At 33.5% G+C, this 17,540-nt stretch overlaps 1 protein-coding gene across 2 annotated transcripts; it reads left to right on the forward strand.

The window, feature by feature from the left end:
* The first annotated feature begins 11,467 nt into the window (after nt 1-11,467).
* LOC112031993 (uncharacterized) lies at nt 11,468-17,299 on the forward strand. 2 transcript variants are annotated; one of them, XM_024064697.2, is made up of 5 exons: nt 11,468-11,589; nt 12,340-12,610; nt 14,384-14,489; nt 16,424-16,567; nt 16,714-17,299. In XM_024064697.2, the coding sequence occupies exons 2-5, from the start codon at nt 12,354-12,356 to the stop codon at nt 16,966-16,968; spliced, it is 762 nt and encodes a 253-aa protein (XP_023920465.2). In that variant the 5' UTR covers nt 11,468-11,589; nt 12,340-12,353; the 3' UTR covers nt 16,969-17,299. The 2 variants fall into 2 exon arrangements, with proteins under 2 accessions (XP_023920465.2, XP_023920466.2); XM_024064698.2 differs by having other exon boundaries at nt 11,468-11,585.
* The last annotated feature ends 241 nt before the right edge of the window (nt 17,300-17,540 follow it).

A 17,540-nucleotide genomic window follows, 5' to 3' on the forward strand; every position in this document is an offset into this window, starting at 1 on the left:
GGGTCAGGTATTTTTCGGGTCGGGTCAGGTTAGAAAATTCTGACCCGTTTTGCCATGTCTTGGCTGATGAATTAAATAGTTGAATTTAATTGTTCTTGAAAATATCATAATATTTCTATTGAAATGACTAATACAACCATATAATTGAATTCAGTTGGAAAAACTAAAGAACTAAAAGTTTGTACACTTTAAACTTGTATGTGAATTAGTTATTTATTTATTTATTCATGATATTGACCTCTATGTAAAGCATTTTCATGATATTAATTTTTCTCATGTTTGTAGAAATAGAAACTCTGTAACTTATAACCTTGCTAGGCATGCACATCATGTCATAGGTTTTCTTGTGTGGATGGAAGATGTAGTTCCACAAGTTTCTCACTTTATCTTACCAATTTGGCTTCCGTTTCTTAATAATATTTCAGGTTTTCTTAAAAAAAAAAAAAAAAAAACTTGTACGTGAATTTTGCCATAATTTAAGACTAACATAATCAATGTGATACAACTTGTCTTAAAAAGCATTTTTTTTTTAGGAAAGTCAAGAAAAGTTAAAAAGCACATGTTCTGAAGTAGAAGTTATTGCTTGTTAGTTCGATTTTTTTTTTTTTTTTTTTTAAGGGCTATGGTTGATTGGGGTGAAAAAAGTATCTCGTGTTTGACGTTTCCCATATTATGGTATTTAGCAGCTTAACCTTTTTTCTTTTTATTTTATCAGATATTTAGCTCAATTGAATGCGTGTCAATCCATATTATACTTGATACTACCATATACAACATTGAACAGATAAATTATTCTCACTAGTGTTCATCAGAAGCAACCTTTTATTTTTTTACTGTTAAGCAAACATATTACTTATGTAACTAATATTGAAGCATATTAGTTATGTGGCTGCTTTTGGAACTCGAGTCTAAACTTGAGTTCCTCTAAAAACTCTTAAAAAATATATTATCTCATGATTTTCTCCATGGAAGACTCGAGTTCCAAAAGTATAGCTATATAACTAATATGTTTCAATTTTGGTCACATAATTAATATGTTTGCAAAATTAGTTTAATGGGCCAAAAATTTCTTATTAGCCAATCAATGACAAATATTATTATCACTGCACACCATTTGTGCAATTGTCATTTCACAAATATAAGTGCTTGTGAAGAGTTTCACACATATATACGTTTATATTAAACTATAGTAGAATTTTTATCTTATATAAAAAAATAAAATAAAAAAATATTATTTTTATTTGTTATCAAAAAAAAAAAAATGACAAATATTATTCTCATCACAATATGATAGAATGAAAATTTCACAACTTACGGTTTTTTAATTCCTTGTGCTACTTTCCTTTTGTTTTGTTCACCAATGGCATGCCATTCTTTGTTGTCTTTAAATTCTCGATCACATTCCTTAACGCACTAGGTGAGGCACTTTTCTCTATTTTTCTCCTTTTCGGCTGGTGGAGGCCTCCTCACATGACATGGTCAATATGTGAAGGTGAAGCTACAAAGACAAAGAGACTATGAGATGAATGGGGGAGGAATGGATGGAGGGACAATATCAAAATCGCCTTCCATTGCAGCTGGTACAACTATAATCAACAATATCACCATCACTAAAAATCTCTTCATATCAATATTATTCATTCCTCTTGTGCAACTTTTAACTTCTTTTTGTTATTTGGAAGTGGATACAACAATCTTATAACTTATAAAACTCAAACCACCTATTATAATCCATGTGTTATTGTGAAGTATTGATATAAAATTTTTTATATATAATAAATTGCAATATTCTTACAATAAATAATTATACAAGGAAAGATTGAACCATTTTCTTTTTCTTTTTTATTTTTATTTTAGAGAAGGAAGGAACTGTTGATCCTAATAAAGAGGTGTTCAAGTATAATGGTTATTATGTCTAATAAATATAGTTTAACTCGTCTCTTGATTAGGGTCAAGAATTTTTACAATACTTAAGATCTACTTATTTAATATTTTTGGGAATTGTCATATCTCTATTTAGACACAAACATAAACACAAACCGTGTTCTCTCAAAGAAAATGAAATTTATTTCTAAGAATCTACGTGCACAATTTAAAGACCCAAAAGGCCGAAAGCAAAAAATCAAATAAAAAATAACAATCGAGGCCTATGGAGACGGAGGACGCAAGTAAGGTCAATTTTGTCGCTAAAGTCAGTTTAAACAATTGATTAAAACAAAGGGCTTGAGGGGAGTGTAGAGGGAAGCCAAGAGAGCGAAGTTAGGCGAGTTTTTTTTTTGTTGAACATTGGAACCACATTTAATGAAGAAAAGAGATTTTCACTAAGAGAAGAGAGTAACGGTGGTATATGAAACTAAGCATACGAAGAAGAATAGGAACAAAGAAGAGTGTGATTAAGAAGGTAATGAGAGTATGAGACATGTTTCATTGTCTAACACTTGAAAAAAGGATATGTATCATCATTGCATGCATCCTCCACTTGTTGGGATCCAATTTTTATAATGTTGCTGCCAGTTTTTTTTTCACAAAAATGTGGGTCTATGAGCAAAGCCCAAGACCCAATGAAATTTTGGGCCTTAAGAGTAGAAAATGTCAGCCCAATGCATATAGTGACATGTTAGTATACCAAATGTGCATTAAGGGAAGTTTATCAAAATGTGCATTAAGGGAAAGGGCAAATTGGTAATTGCATTCACACCTTCCCAATTGGCAATTAAATTATGACATGTGGATGCATAAGAACCAAGTACTATCAACTATGACACCTAACAAGTTCCACTAGTTCCAAACCCTTTGTATAAAAGGAATAGAAAAATGGAGAGAAACTCAGAACCTTCGCGGGGCATTCCAACAAAGAAAATGGAAAAGAGAGAGAACACAGAGGAATGGAAAAAGACTTCTCAAGAGAAAATTCCTAGGTGAGTAAAGTAAGGATAGAATTCTTAGATATCAAACACTGCAGATTATCCAATAGGTTAAGCAAGAAGAGAATTTCAAATTTCAAACACCATAAAAGGATACCCAATTGGTACAGCAAGGTAGGCGAATGAGTTCACCATTTTGTATTCCAAACATACAAAGGAGGTTTGACCCGTCATTTTCAAGATTCAGGGAGCTATGGTTTCGAGGAGGGGGAGAACTATCCTAGTTGGGACAAGTTCTTAAGAGGTCAAAAGATGGAATGAAAATGGCATTGTAGCACTTTTAGGCGAAATATATAGAAATTTACCAATATTTTGAAAATAAATTGCTAAGTAGCAATTTACCACTTTTTTGATACTTGAGTTCATGGAACTCGAGTTCTCAATGGTACTCGAGTACCATTGAAAATTTTTGAAAATTTTAAATGGTATTTGAGTTCCATCAAAAAAATTTCGACTATTTCGAAGGCTATTTTTTCAAAGAACTGAAGATTATTTTTTCAAAGAACTCGAGCACTATTTAGAACTCGATTTCCCCAAACTCAAGTACCAAAAAAGTGGTAGATCCCTATATATTTTCGAAACAGTGGTATATTCATATATATTTCCATGAACAATGGTAGAAGGCCATTTTGGCCCAAAAGATGAAGACAAGTTTCTTGGAGATTCTAGCCTTTTGCCTCTATTAGGCAAAATATTTGGCATTATGCCCCTGTTTCCAAACTATATAGGGGCGTGCCCCTGTTTCGATACTTGATGTCCATAAAATTAAGTTACTTTAATAACTCGACCATTGTGAAGCCAAGTTCTGTACAGGTTCTTGCCACACTAGCAATCCAACGTGGCTTTTGGGCAATAAAATATTACAGGGTACTATTCATAACTCGGCAATAGAGAAATTGAGTTATTGACGGGATTTCAAATCACCTATTTGCTCGTGAAGCTTAACCCGATGAATGGAAAATCGAGTTATAAACTTTACTCAACTCTGGTATAATTGAGTTGTTCTGCTATTTACTTCTCACCTGCACAGATTAGCTTCTCATGCAACATTACATTAGATTTTCCTCATCATTTTCAAATCAGCTTCTCCTCATTTTCAGAATTTTTTGCCAGAAGTTGGTGTTATCTCTCTATCATCTTAGGTGAGAAACTCATTTTCTTCTTTGAAATACATAGATAATTTTATTGTGTAGGTAAAAGTAGTTGTAGATATTATAAAAGTTTATCAACCATAATGTATGTTTTTGTTAGAGAAGAATTTTCATTTAATAGGTTGTATTACTTGTGGTTTATTATTTTCTTGAATAAGTGTTATGTGAGTAGATTGGGGTTATATTAGTTGTGTGGTGTTGTTTGGTGCTACAAGAAATGTACAATAATCTATAAAAACGATGATGAGTGTTATGTGTGTACATTGGGTTATATTGGGTCTTTGATAGTATAAATTTTATTGACAAAAAATGAAAATCTTTAGATTTGCAAAAGTTGAATGTATATATTCATCATTGGTCAGACATTAATAACAACATTTTGTATTACACACAACGTGCAGACATTAACAACAACGTCTAATGTTTATGGTCAAATGTGAGTGTTAGTATTTTATTTTTAGTATGTAATAGTACATAAATTTATGAATGTCTTTGTCATGTACCATCTTATGCAGCATTACATTATTTACCAACGGTTGATGTACACTGTTAACTTGATCATTTGATATTATTGTATTCAGCGTTAATGTCTGGTTCTGGCAACCCACAACTCTATAGGCCTCACGATGTGTTCACTGCTATGGGTCATTGCTGGGTATTGGAAGATGAGTTCAACTATTCAATCAATCTGAATCTGCGAAATAGTGCTTTTTTGTTCACAATACCAAGAGACAGGAGTGAGCTTGGTTATTTTGTGAATAGCAAATGTTTTATGATGAGTTGGTTGGTTATAAGTTGCCAGTGTCTCGACGACTTGCATCGCAGATGCCCAGAGACACGTTCGACGAACTTCGTAAAACATTGAATCGCATAAGAGAAGAAAATAATCAAATGAAGATACGTCTTAATCGATATCGGACTCAAGTCGAGATTCGAGAGTCAGTGGAGGGAGGGTGGTACGAGCATGCACAATTCATGCAATCGCTTCTTGCTGATCCCATTTATCAATCAGATGTGGAGATGTCAAATAAAGAGTAATCGTGTCATGGTGTAATTAGACTTTGTTGGAGAACTATTTTGCTTAACTACGTTTTATATGTATGTGTGTCACTGTTGTTGCATTTGTACTATGTAAACCTTATTATTGATTGTGAGGAGCATGCATGTTATTCGTAATCTAGATTATTCCCACATAACACAGAAAACTTAAAATAACTTACACGATGCCACCAATATGTATGCATTGCATATTAAACACTAACGCTACTAACATTATTAACTTAACCCTAGACATAACACACACACACCACATAGTCATTCACTTAAACAGGTAATCCTCGTAGTTGAGGACATTGTTACGTTCCGCCAGAGTGAGTTGCCAGTTCGTTGCGGCGACTAGCTCTTCTGCCAGTTGTAACATGTGATACCTAGATCTACGGAGTATCATAAGATTGTTCTCTCTTTTTTTTTTTTTTTATTATTATTTTAGTCACTGCATGCTCATATTGGTGCATGTTTCGCTGTGGTAGTGTAAGTGAGATACAGTCGACAAGAGGCGCTCCGAGTCGCACGAGCTCATCATGTAGAGCGTTGGACTTGTTCACGTGAAAGTTCCACTCCCATCGCAGTTCAACATAGTATTCCCTCTTGTCGAAATCTCTCTCCCTCCTATAGTTATCTGAAAAACGAGGTAGCATCCAATTGCACATTGACATTGGAAAATGTGACTTCAGATCGGTATGAGTAGATGTTTCGCAAGGATAGATGTAAATAGGACTTAGGTATGTGTAAATGTTTTGCAATTTCTCACGTGTATCCCACGTTTCACTTTAATAAGCGTTTGCTTTTGGTTCGGACCTCGGTATGATAGCCTATGCAAATCATTAATATATGTCTCCCTATCGTAGTAAACGTAGAAGTAATGCGGACTCATAACGGACCTAAACCACAAATAGTAATAATTGTATCATGCTGTGTAATATTGTGAAGCCTTAGGCTAACTATATATGCCTTATGTTTGAGTGTTCATGCAGCTAAACAAACTTAAGCAAATTGTGCTAAAAAACCCATCTTTTTTATCATAAATTTAAGGCGAGTCATAAAGTCTTGATGCTAAAAAATACTATTGAATAATTGTATCATCTAGTCCATCAGATTTAGATTTTGAAAACAAAAATGTTCGCACAATGTGTTTGGGTTTCATGTAGGATATTGTTAAACAAATGAGAATTTAGAAGCATTGCAAAAAATGGAGATAATTCCTAGCATGCAACATGTATCACATTATTATGTTCAGATACCCCCCATTGAAGATCCACAACATTTAAAGAATTTATGTTTTCATAAATTGTACCACATTATTATGTTCAGATATCCCCCATTAAAGACCCACAACATTCAAAGAATTTGTGTTATCATAAATTTTTTCACATTATTATGTTCAGATACCCTCCATTGAAGACCTTCAACATTCAAAGAATTTGTGTTATCATAAATTGTACCACATTATTATGTTCAGATACCCCCATTGAAGATCCACAACATTCAAAGAATTTGTGTTGTTATAAATTGTTATCAGTTATTACTTATTAGGTGAGATGTTGATAGAATGGAGATGACGTGGACAACAAACAATTACTACACTTAGTGAAGCTGGTCAATTGAACTTGAAACTGGTAGTAGAAGTTGTGGCACAACGGTAGAACTCTCAGACCGGTCCACGTTCAGAAGGGAACCCCACAGTTCGTGCATGGCAAATGGTCAGTGGTCCCAGAAGGTGGGGGAGGAAATGACATAATTGCATAGTACTTGAATTTAGGTAAATCAAGTTTTGGATAACTCGATTATACAGAAACCGAGTACCATTAAAACTCGGTATGATTGGCAGTAGAACTCGGTTATACTGAAATCGAGTTTAATATAACTCGGCCCCAAGGAAATCAAGTATTATTTACTTCACCTAAATACAGTTGGGCAACAGTTATACATATTCGTCTTTGTGACAGGCGAGTTGTATACGAATTGGGTCTCCACATAACTCAAGAACTGTCAGTCAAAATTACACTATAAAGCAGTCTTCCTTTTGCCAAAAAAAAAAAAACCAAGACAAGATTCCAAACAAAGGTATAAACATGTATCAAGTGTTCAAAATTCCTTTAAAATTACAAAATCATATAATTCCCATGACTTAAATCATTACGAAATTCTTGTTGTTACTGATATTGTAATTGATCTCTAACATCTAAATGAGATTAAGTACAATCCAAGCAAGCTATGCTTACATTGTTAAAATTGAACATGCATGAGGTTCAAATCTGGCAGAACAGAATTTCAAAAAGTTTAAACTTTCCATCAAAATCGATCACCATGAAATTTGGAGGGAAAACTTACTATAGAAATTATGTTTTTAAACTATCAAAACCATTACATATATGAAGAAGATAGACATACTTAAGATTCAAGTAAAAGATAACAACAATTTAGGTTAAATTCCCACATATCAACACCAAGACTAAACTAAAATTAATAAAGTCCACTGCAATGAATGTTTTACTCAGGACTTTATCAGAGCCAGATTATAATCATACAACCCAAACCCATGTGTTTTATAAACATATAAAAAGGTCATAAAATAGGTTGTACACTTGTATGGAGTCAAGAAAAGGTGATTGGTAGGCAATGCAATGAAAGTTTAGCTCATACTTACACCCCCCCTCCCCCCCTTTTTTAAGTCTCAACTAACTCAAGAGCGAGTACATATGTAGCTATAGCTTTTAAACTCAAATTTTGAATCCCATATTGTTGTGTGCATTGTACTTACTTTTACAAAATAGGTTTACATTTAAAAAAAGAAAAAGCACTAGAGTTTAAACCTAAAAATATTCTATCTTGTCATTTGTATACATCTATATACTATCTTGTCAGCTCTCAAGCTTGAGTATCATTTTAAGAGTATAAACAATTATACTTTTTGAATGTAGGTATTCATTATCATTTGAACAAATTTATTTTGATGAGCCGGTTAGGCAGCAAAAAATTAATATTGTTTAAGGCTTATAGTCATCTCTTGACCAAAGAGGGGTGAAATAGATGGTCCTATGCTAAGAAAAAGATGAGTACAGAACATATGGCATAGAAATTGCACTGTATATGTACTCTCCATACAACTATCATTTAAGACGTTTTCTTCATCTTTTTAAACTTGTGATGATTGAAGCATTCTCATTGATACAGTGAAAAGAAACTTATATATAATTGATGTAGCAAAAAAGTATTAACTTTCTATCTAATAAATGCAACAATAGGCATTAAGAGGAAAGATCCAATAGCAAAACAATAGAGAATAGAAAAAGAAAAAAGGTTGAAATTTCAAAGGATGAGTTTAAGGGTTCAAGACTAAAGAAGTCTGAATTTCTTTGATATTATGTGGCAAAAACTTTATACTAAGGCTCTTAAGAGACTAGTTTGCAATAGCCCATTAGGAAACTTACAATGTCAACCCTTCATTACACAAAGCCTTCTAATCTTTTCCATTGATGCACATTCAAGGTCATATTTAAATTACAAACATAAGAAATACATCAAGAATATATAACCATATTAGAAGTGTTCACTATGTTTAAAATAGAATTGTAGCTTGTGTGAAAACGTGTAAGAACTTTCACATAAAGCAACGGGTCATTACTTTTTTGAAGCAATTTAAAGAGTTTTTGCAGAAACAATTCAGTGTTGTTCCCAGTACCTTGTTCTGATAATCATCCTTTCATTTTATTTTTAGTTCAGAATGTTTACTAAAGCTTCATCTAACCACTCACTTGTCAAATTGATGTATCCACAAGATCATTCTCAACTATTGGATTGCCCCAATGGTCAAAGAAGATTACTATTTGTGATGTTTGTGCTACTGAAAGGTTCTACATGAGTAGTTAAAAGCTTACCTTTCTCTTTGCAGGCCATTTTTTTTTTAGTACCAATGGCCTGACTGATTAAGATGAGAAACTCACTACTATGCTTAGAAATACTAAAAATGTTGTATCTAGTGCATAAGGCTTCCCACTTCTGTAAGGTCTATGACAAGTGGTTGGTAGATAGTCTTACCCTTAATTTTGAAGAGTCAACCACAAAAATCCAAAAGCCTACACCAGCTCAATATTTTACATAGTATACAAGATCATCAAACCAAACTAAACTTTTTTGCATTAAAATTCAGTCTTTCAAGATTCATAATAAGAAACTTGGAAGGAGTGTGGAGTACATACTATCTAAAATGTAATCCCATTGTCAATAGTATCCACAAAGTCAGGTCATGAAAGTGAAGTCTCTAGCTAGCTTTCAAGATGAATATTATTTTTTAAATTATAAAATTCAGGCTAGCTATACCTTTTGTTAGAGAAATCAAGAAATGTAATTGAGACACAATTCACATTTCCTGCCATAAGATGTGTCTATAACTTTATTGAGTCTCTAGTCAGTTTGTTATAAGTATGTGGAAAAATTATATTTTAAATCTCCTACTTTAAGAGAACAAATTAGACCCACAATCCATATTAAAGCCCAAGATTCATAATAGTTCTAGGGTAAATATTAGGATTTTTTTTTTCTTTCTGTTGAAATTATAAAGTTTGATTTGATACAATTTCAAACTATATGAATTAAAAAGCAATTTTCCCTAATAATGAACACCATTGTCATGCCAACTATATTTTACATGAATTTTTGCCCTAGTTATGAATCAAAACCCAGTTCAAAACCAAACCCAACAAAGCTCAAATAGCAACAATAATAATGAATAGAGAAAAATCTAATAGAGAAAAACTTAAGAAGGCACACTCAAATCAGAGTACATGCACAAGCCACACTTAACTCAGTTTAAATGCAAAGGGAAAAAAAAATTAAACTCAGCATTTACAAATTACCTTAATACGTTTCTAGTCCTTTAACTTTGAAGATGGATTGGGTTGACCTTCGGCTATGGTGAGGGTTATGGTGAGAGTTTTGGGTGTGGGTGTGGGTTTGTGTTGAGCTTCGGCCTACAGGTAGAAATAAGAGAACTTCAAGATGCGAACTTGGCTTTGTCTACTTTGAACGGACTGAGGGAGGGAGACAGAATGGATTGAGGGTGGGAGATAGAACAGATTGAGGGTGGCTATTGAATTGACTGAGGGAAGGAGACAAACTGTTTTGGAGACGTTACATTCAAAATTGCAATTTATTCTGCATATAACTTGGTTTCTACATTGCTGAGTTCTAAACAGTTACGCGAGAATATTTTATTGCCCAAAAGCCATTATTTAGTGTGGGAAGAACCTGCCCAGAACTCGGCTTTGTAATAGTCAAGTTACTTAAGTAACTTGATTACCAGGTGGCCGAGTATTGAAACAGGAGCACGCCCTTATATAGTTTGAAAACAAGGGCATAATGCCAAATATTTTTCCCAATAGTGGCAAAAGGGTAGAATCTCTCAAGTTTCTTATGTGGTAAAAGAGGAAATTAGCAATGGTAGAATGAGACCTTAGAACTTATTTTACAAAAGTGCCAGGCCTGATTTCATTCTTAGCAAAAGCCTATACTAGAAATTGTCTAATAGTGCCAAGACACATGTTTAAGGTGTAAAAAAAAAAAAAAAAAAAAAAATCCTCATCATATAATATATAATGAGTAGTGTTACAGCCATAAACTATTTATAGTGCCAAGACACATGTTTAAGGTGTAAAAAAAAAAAAAAAAAAAAAAAAATCCACATCATATAATATATAATGAGTAGTGTTGCAGTCACAAACTATTTTATAACATTTTTACAAAATGTTGATATGGTCAACATCTTATTGGTTTTCATCTAGACTTATCATTAATATCACTTTTTCATTTACCAGTAATCACTCACCACATCAGTAATTTGTAAAATAATTTGTATCTCTAGCATTATTCATATATAATTAGGTGTTTTTTCCTGTGTTGGATGTTTCTTCGTGTCTTTGATTTCTTTTTTAACCAACCAATTTTCTATTTACATAAAACTAAATAAATAAAGAAAAAACAATAACACAATTAATTAGTTTTTAATTTTTGGATAATCAAAATTAAAAGCAATACACAGTTTTCTTTTGTTGTGACCAAACGAAACGATACAATAAAAAACAACACAACCCAAGCTAGAACTAAAATCATTATAAAGAACTTTTCACCTCTTGAAACCCAATCAAGAGAGACTCTCATCACTGGCCCAACAGCTCTTTACTCTCACACAATGAAACTCACGGTTCCCTTAATATCTGTTTCAAAATAGGCTTCTTCTTTAACAGACTTGGGCCTGGGCTTGATTTTTAAGCCCATTGAGCTCTATACATATATTTTAAATTTTTTATTTAGTTCCTTTTACAATACGCATACATATATTCCTGAACACTGAACCCTGACCCTCATTCCTAATTGATCTCTCTCTGAGCAAAATCCCCAGTTGGGACGCACGTTTTATCTGTCGCCCACAACGAGCCTTAACCATCTTTCTTGCGTAGGTACTCCTCCGCTCTCGATTGTCTTTTTTTTTTTTAATTAATATATGCTATAAATTATTGTTGCATTTGAATCTTTATCAGTAACTTTCCAATGCTGTGTTCTGTTTGTTGAGAAATTTTAGTGCAAGAATTTCCAACTGTTTTGGTCTCAAACAATATTTACGGAGCCATGTATGAATACGTGACTTGAGTAGAATAGAATAGAATAGAATACCCAATTTGGGTGCATTATGTGTAAAATTACCGACAACAAAAAAGTAGCTTGGATAAAATGATAACATGGGTTCTATTGATTTTGCGTTTTTAGTAAGTTTCTTGGCTTCCAAATGGAGCAAACATAGAATTGCAGCTTTAGGTGGTCGGTGATTTGCGTGGAGACAAGTTGTTGGGCGGCGACAGGGAGGGATGAATGTTATCTTTCTGCAGTCCTTAAAACAGTGTTTTGTACTTTAGTATTTGGTTTGTATAGGATGAATTAGACAGATTCACTTTATAATTATCAATATCAATAATCATACCCGTTTTCAAATCCAAAGCCCAATTTCTTGTTGGCAAGCACAGTATGAGAGGTTTTATGCTCAAAATTATAACCCACAATTCTCAGTTTACTTTGCCATGCAATTTGTTAATACAGAGTTTTGGCTGTTTTTGAAGGGTTTTTTTTTTTTTTTTTTTTTTTACTTAGGAAAAATTTATAATGATATGTTTAAGTTATTTATGTCTAACTGTAATCATTAATCCCTTTTGAAGCTATTGCTGTTTTAATGGAGGGAGGAGACAGCTTGTTAGATGCCATCTATGAAGAGGATAACTTAGAAGGGATTGATGATGTTGAGATGCTTGATGTTGAAGAAGGAGAGTTGGTGGAGCCCAATTTACACAATGAAAAGGGAAAAAGCAGTGGTGGAGATGTCAATTTAGAAATTCAAGGATCTCAAAGTAAAAATCGTGGGCTTCGGGCCAGAAAGAAGAAGAATAGGAGAAAGAAGGGTGGCTTAAGCCCAGTTACAGACATAAACAGGTAATGTTCTGCTAAAGTTGGAAGAAATGGTTTTGCTTTGTTTATATTAATGAAACTTCTGTCTATATTTAGTTACTTCTTGTACATGGCTCCTTGTTTCACATATATGTTTATAATATAGAATTTCATAATTCTAGTAAGCTTTTATGTCGTTGCATATTGGTTAAAGTATTATAGAGTTGTTTCAATTTAATCACATCACTTGTTCAGTGTTGTTCCCTTTGGCATGTGATGCATGATGACCAAATAATCTTGGCTACATTTGTCTAATTTGTTTAGTGTTTTCAAGACTCAATTCTGCTAAAGTTGGAAGAAATGGTTTTGCTTTGTTTATATTAATGAAACTTCTGTCTATATTTAGTTACTTCTTGTACATGGCTCCTTGTTTCACATATATGTTTATAATATAGAATTTCATAATTCTAGTAAGCTTTTATGTCGTTGCATATTGGTTAAAGTATTATAGAGTTGTTTCAATTTAATCACATCACTTGTTCAGTGTTGTTCCCTTTGGCATGTGATGCATGATGACCAAATAATCTTGGCTACATTTGTCTAATTTGTTTAGTGTTTTCAAGACTCAACTGCAAAACAATTCATTTATAATCCAACAGATATGTAATTTTTCTTCTTTGCTCCTGTTATCATATGATGGAAGAATGTATTAACCGCTCTCTCACTTATGTTATCTGACTTAAGGTTTCCTTAGGGAATCTCCAAGAGATAAGGCAAAGCCTACCTTTATTTTTATTTTTCTCCCAAATTTGGAGAGCTAGCCAAATATGTTGCTCCAACAGACTTGCTAGTTGCTATCCACTAGGAAAATTTTGTAATTGCTACAGTCTCTCCAAATGTGGAAGGCCAATCTAGCTCTCTATCCTCATTTTCATCCATTATTTTAAGGTAAATTGCACTAAGAGTCTATACCCCCTTAACTTTTATGATGTTGCAATTAGAACCCCCTTAATTTATTTTTTTCACCAATATGGTATGGTAACTTTGATACTGTACCAAATAAATCCCTTCTGTCAACACCTTTTTAATGTCCTAACAAAAAGATGATGTGGCAGCACAGGATTTATAAAACAAAAAGCTTCAAGCTTTATTATTTTCTTCCTCTTATCCTACATTTTCTCAGCAACCAAACACAATTCGAACACAAACTTGATTAAAAAAAAAAAAAAAAAATTCACCTTCAGAATAGAAAATTTCCCAAGCAGCTGAATGCCTGAGAAAATGCTATTAAAAAAAAAATACTATTAAAAAAAAGCAACAATGTACTTTAGAAACCCACCTCCAAAACAACAAATCAAGCTCAAAGTTTCTGAGAAAATCAATCCCAGAAAACGTAACAATAGAAAATTGAGCTAGGAACCCCACCACAACCACCTCTGGCAACACCACCACCACAACAGTTGCCACACACAAACTTGTCATGAAATGAATCATAAAAAATCAAAGCGCAGTTTTCAATTTCCAATTTCCACTAAACTCTCAAATCTACAATCTCAAAGATCAATGTGATTCAATCTAAAAAACAAAAAACAAGAAAAACCCTACCAATGGAAAGGTGGCTAGCTAAAATAGATCAGTTACTTTTTAGCTAAAATTTGGCTCACTCGCTGGAGAATCGGAGACGCTGTTATATGCAATAAACTTTGCAAATGGTGTAACAAATTTATCAAGATTTTTTAATTATTTTGTGCATTCAGTTTAGAAGGATTTTTAGTAGCTCATGCTCTGGTCCTGAAATTTCTTAACTTTCCCTTGCAGGTTTGTGTTAGATACGTGTAGGCGTTTGAAAGAGAGAAAATCATACATGGTATATACAGCTGTAGGTTGTTTGGGAGTTTCTGCATTAAATGATCTCGTCAAAGAGGTAATATACCCTTTCATGCAGTCTAGTGCTTCATTCTCAGGAAAAGCATAATAGGTCAATTATAATAAGCAGCAAAATGGTTTCTCTGAGTAAATGAAATTATTTGTCTTCAAGGTTAATTACATAAGAGAAACTACATTCTATAACTTAACCCTGATATTATTGTTTGTTATTATTTGCCTTGGTATAGGCAATGTGGAATTATTTTCAGCTGCTTTCATTGTCTTCTTCAAATATTGAGTATGGTCCCCATTTGATTATTTGCCTTTGCTAGGTTCTCGTTCCTTTCAACCTTCTTCCCTCAGCTGTATAATTTTTATATCCATCCTTCCCTTGGTTACATGCCTTCGTTGGGGTTCTCATTCCTTGCAACCTTCTTCACTCGTCTATATAATTTTTATATCCATTCTCTTCTGACTCCTTGAATACCGCTGGACCTTGTAATTGTTATTGGGTAAATGGTCTCTGCTCTTGAGCTGCTTTGTGGATACCCTAAACTTCATTTTACTTTTTGAGCCATCTGCCTCTTCTTCTGGTGCTTCTTTAGATTGTAATATTAAGGGGAAAATAAATCCTTCAGTTTGGAGTTGACGAATATGATATGCTTGCTTCTTGTGAGGAAAGGTGAGAATTTTGGTTGTGCTTGAATTTGGACCAGCCTAGGGCTGAAAATGCTTGCTAGCCAATCTATTTAAGACCATACAGCCTTTCGTAGTTTCTGATGCTCAATATTGTTTCCCTACCCTTGCAGATTTCTCTTGCAGAAGCCATTTTGCTCATTTCAGTCATGTGCTCTGAGCTGTGATGTTCTCTGGCTGAAACACTTCGTGATTTGCTGTTTGTGTAGGTTGATGTCTTTTTTTCCCCCTTGTTTTATCAGTCAGTATGCATGTAAAAATTAATTTCTCACGATAGGATCAAATATATTTGATATTCGTTTTTTGATTGAGAAACGTGTCAACCGGGTTTGCAAATCAGAAATTTCTCAAGTGAACCCAAACTTTTTTTTAATAAAAATATTTTAGACTGAATTACTAATAATAAATAAATATTTTAGACTGTTAATTTGGAAGATCACCATTTTTTGATTGAACGCACATGTCAATCGTGTTTTCTAGTCAGAAATTCATAAATTTCTCAAGTGAAACCACAGATTTGTTTCATAAATATATTATAAACTGTTCATTTGGAAGATTTCTTTTTTTTTTTTAGCTGATCATGTGGGCATACTATTACATATTGTGTTATTATCCTTTAGGCTGGTAATTTATTTGTGTGTTAATTGTTTTCTTCTTTTTCCTTTTCCCCTTCTCATTTGTTCATCATGTACATTCCATTGAATCTTCTACAATGTGATTGTAGCAACTGTTTAGAAGAAGTGAGGACTAGATAGACCATTAACTTAGAGAAAAAGATCCTTATAAATCAATGGATTTAGGGTTTTTCCGAAGTTGCTGTGTGTATGTGTGTGTGTGTTTTTCAAGGCTAGTTGTGTGTATAAGTTGGAATAGGAGTATGAATTTACATTATGCACATTACATGTAGTTGACAATTATTGTTAAACATTGGTTAACAATTTTCGTCACATGTTATGCTGTGCTTAGGCAATGGCCTATATTGAAACATTGCCTAGCCTTGCTCAATAGTTTTTGGGCAATCATGATTGAGTGCTATGCAGGGACAGCTGACTGAAATTTTCTATCATTAACATATTTTACCTATTTTACAATGTAGAAAGAGGGCATATCTTTATTGAAGTTATTAAATCTTATAACTAGTTTCTATGTATTTGCGATCTTGTTTGCTTGTAGGTATTTGATACTTGAGGAAAGGGTCTGCTGACTCTTAATGTTGTTACAGTCATTCTCTTTTACTTTCCCCCAGGACATACCCCTTGCAGTTCAGTTATCTTTTACTGATTGTGAGATTTTCAGGTGGATGCAATTCAGGCTTGTGGAGGTCAGATGACTGCTGATGGCAGCCGCTGTCGAAATGGTGGTGGCATATTATGGAATATCATCAAAGCACGAGAACCAAAAGCCTACAAAGAGATAATGAAAAAAGTGCAGGAGTTTGAGGCAAATAACCTTCCTTTATGTCATAACCTTCTTTCATTGGCTGTATCTTATTATTCCTGAATATAAAATTACAATATCACAACAGCTTTCATGATGATTTTTGAAGTGAATATAAAGTGCTGACTTTTTCTTTCATCATTATGCAGAAGCAATTCAAGCCACCAAATAATAGACGACGAGGGGAGCCAAAGAAGGAAGGTAATTCACCAGGAACCACCCATTCATTTATGGAAGGTACTCCTGCCACTTTTTCAGATAATTCCCAGCCAATATCTCAGATGCAAAATGAGCAGACAAATACTAGTGGTATTGAACAAGTGCCTGTTCATGATAGACTAAGGATCCCAGTCTCTTATGATGATGACCTTCTTGGAGAGGATACGAAGGGTGATGCAGCTTGATTTTTGGATCATACGAACTTTATATGGCTTGGTATTGTAGTTTTCATTCCCAGATGAGGTGCCAGATTATTGTGGTGTTTATGCCATAGATGAAACAAAGTGTTCCAACCCATTTCCATTTGGGTGGGGATGGGGGATATTCCTTGTTTTGTACAAGAGAGGCTGCTGCAGTATTGATGATATTGGATTTTGTTTTAAAAGAAAATTTCCAATAGAATCTCAATTGAAGAATGATCCTAATCACCTTTTTTTGTGATGTATTCATTGTTTTATACCCACTAAGCCTTTTTGATGGTGGATTGTTTGTGATTTATTCAATTGATTCTCTTGCTACTCCTTGTTATTTTGGATGAATATATATTATCTTGTTACTCAACAAGTACTGAAAGCAGTTGTTGTGTATTCCTTTTCCACTCAACTAGTTTTGTTATCCTCAGTTGTAGCCCGGATTGTACAGTTTCAGATAACTCAAGATTGTGCCAAGGACAAACCATACCAGGAATGGCCATAATTAGAGGAAGAAAGGCTGTTAGTTCAGGGCAGGGGCAAAACTTAGCAATATAGTTGTTATT

The sequence above is a fragment of the Quercus suber genome, unplaced genomic scaffold, assembly GCF_002906115.3.
Source record: "Quercus suber isolate HL8 unplaced genomic scaffold, Cork oak 2.0 scaffold_202, whole genome shotgun sequence".
NCBI lineage: Eukaryota > Viridiplantae > Streptophyta > Magnoliopsida > Fagales > Fagaceae > Quercus > Quercus suber.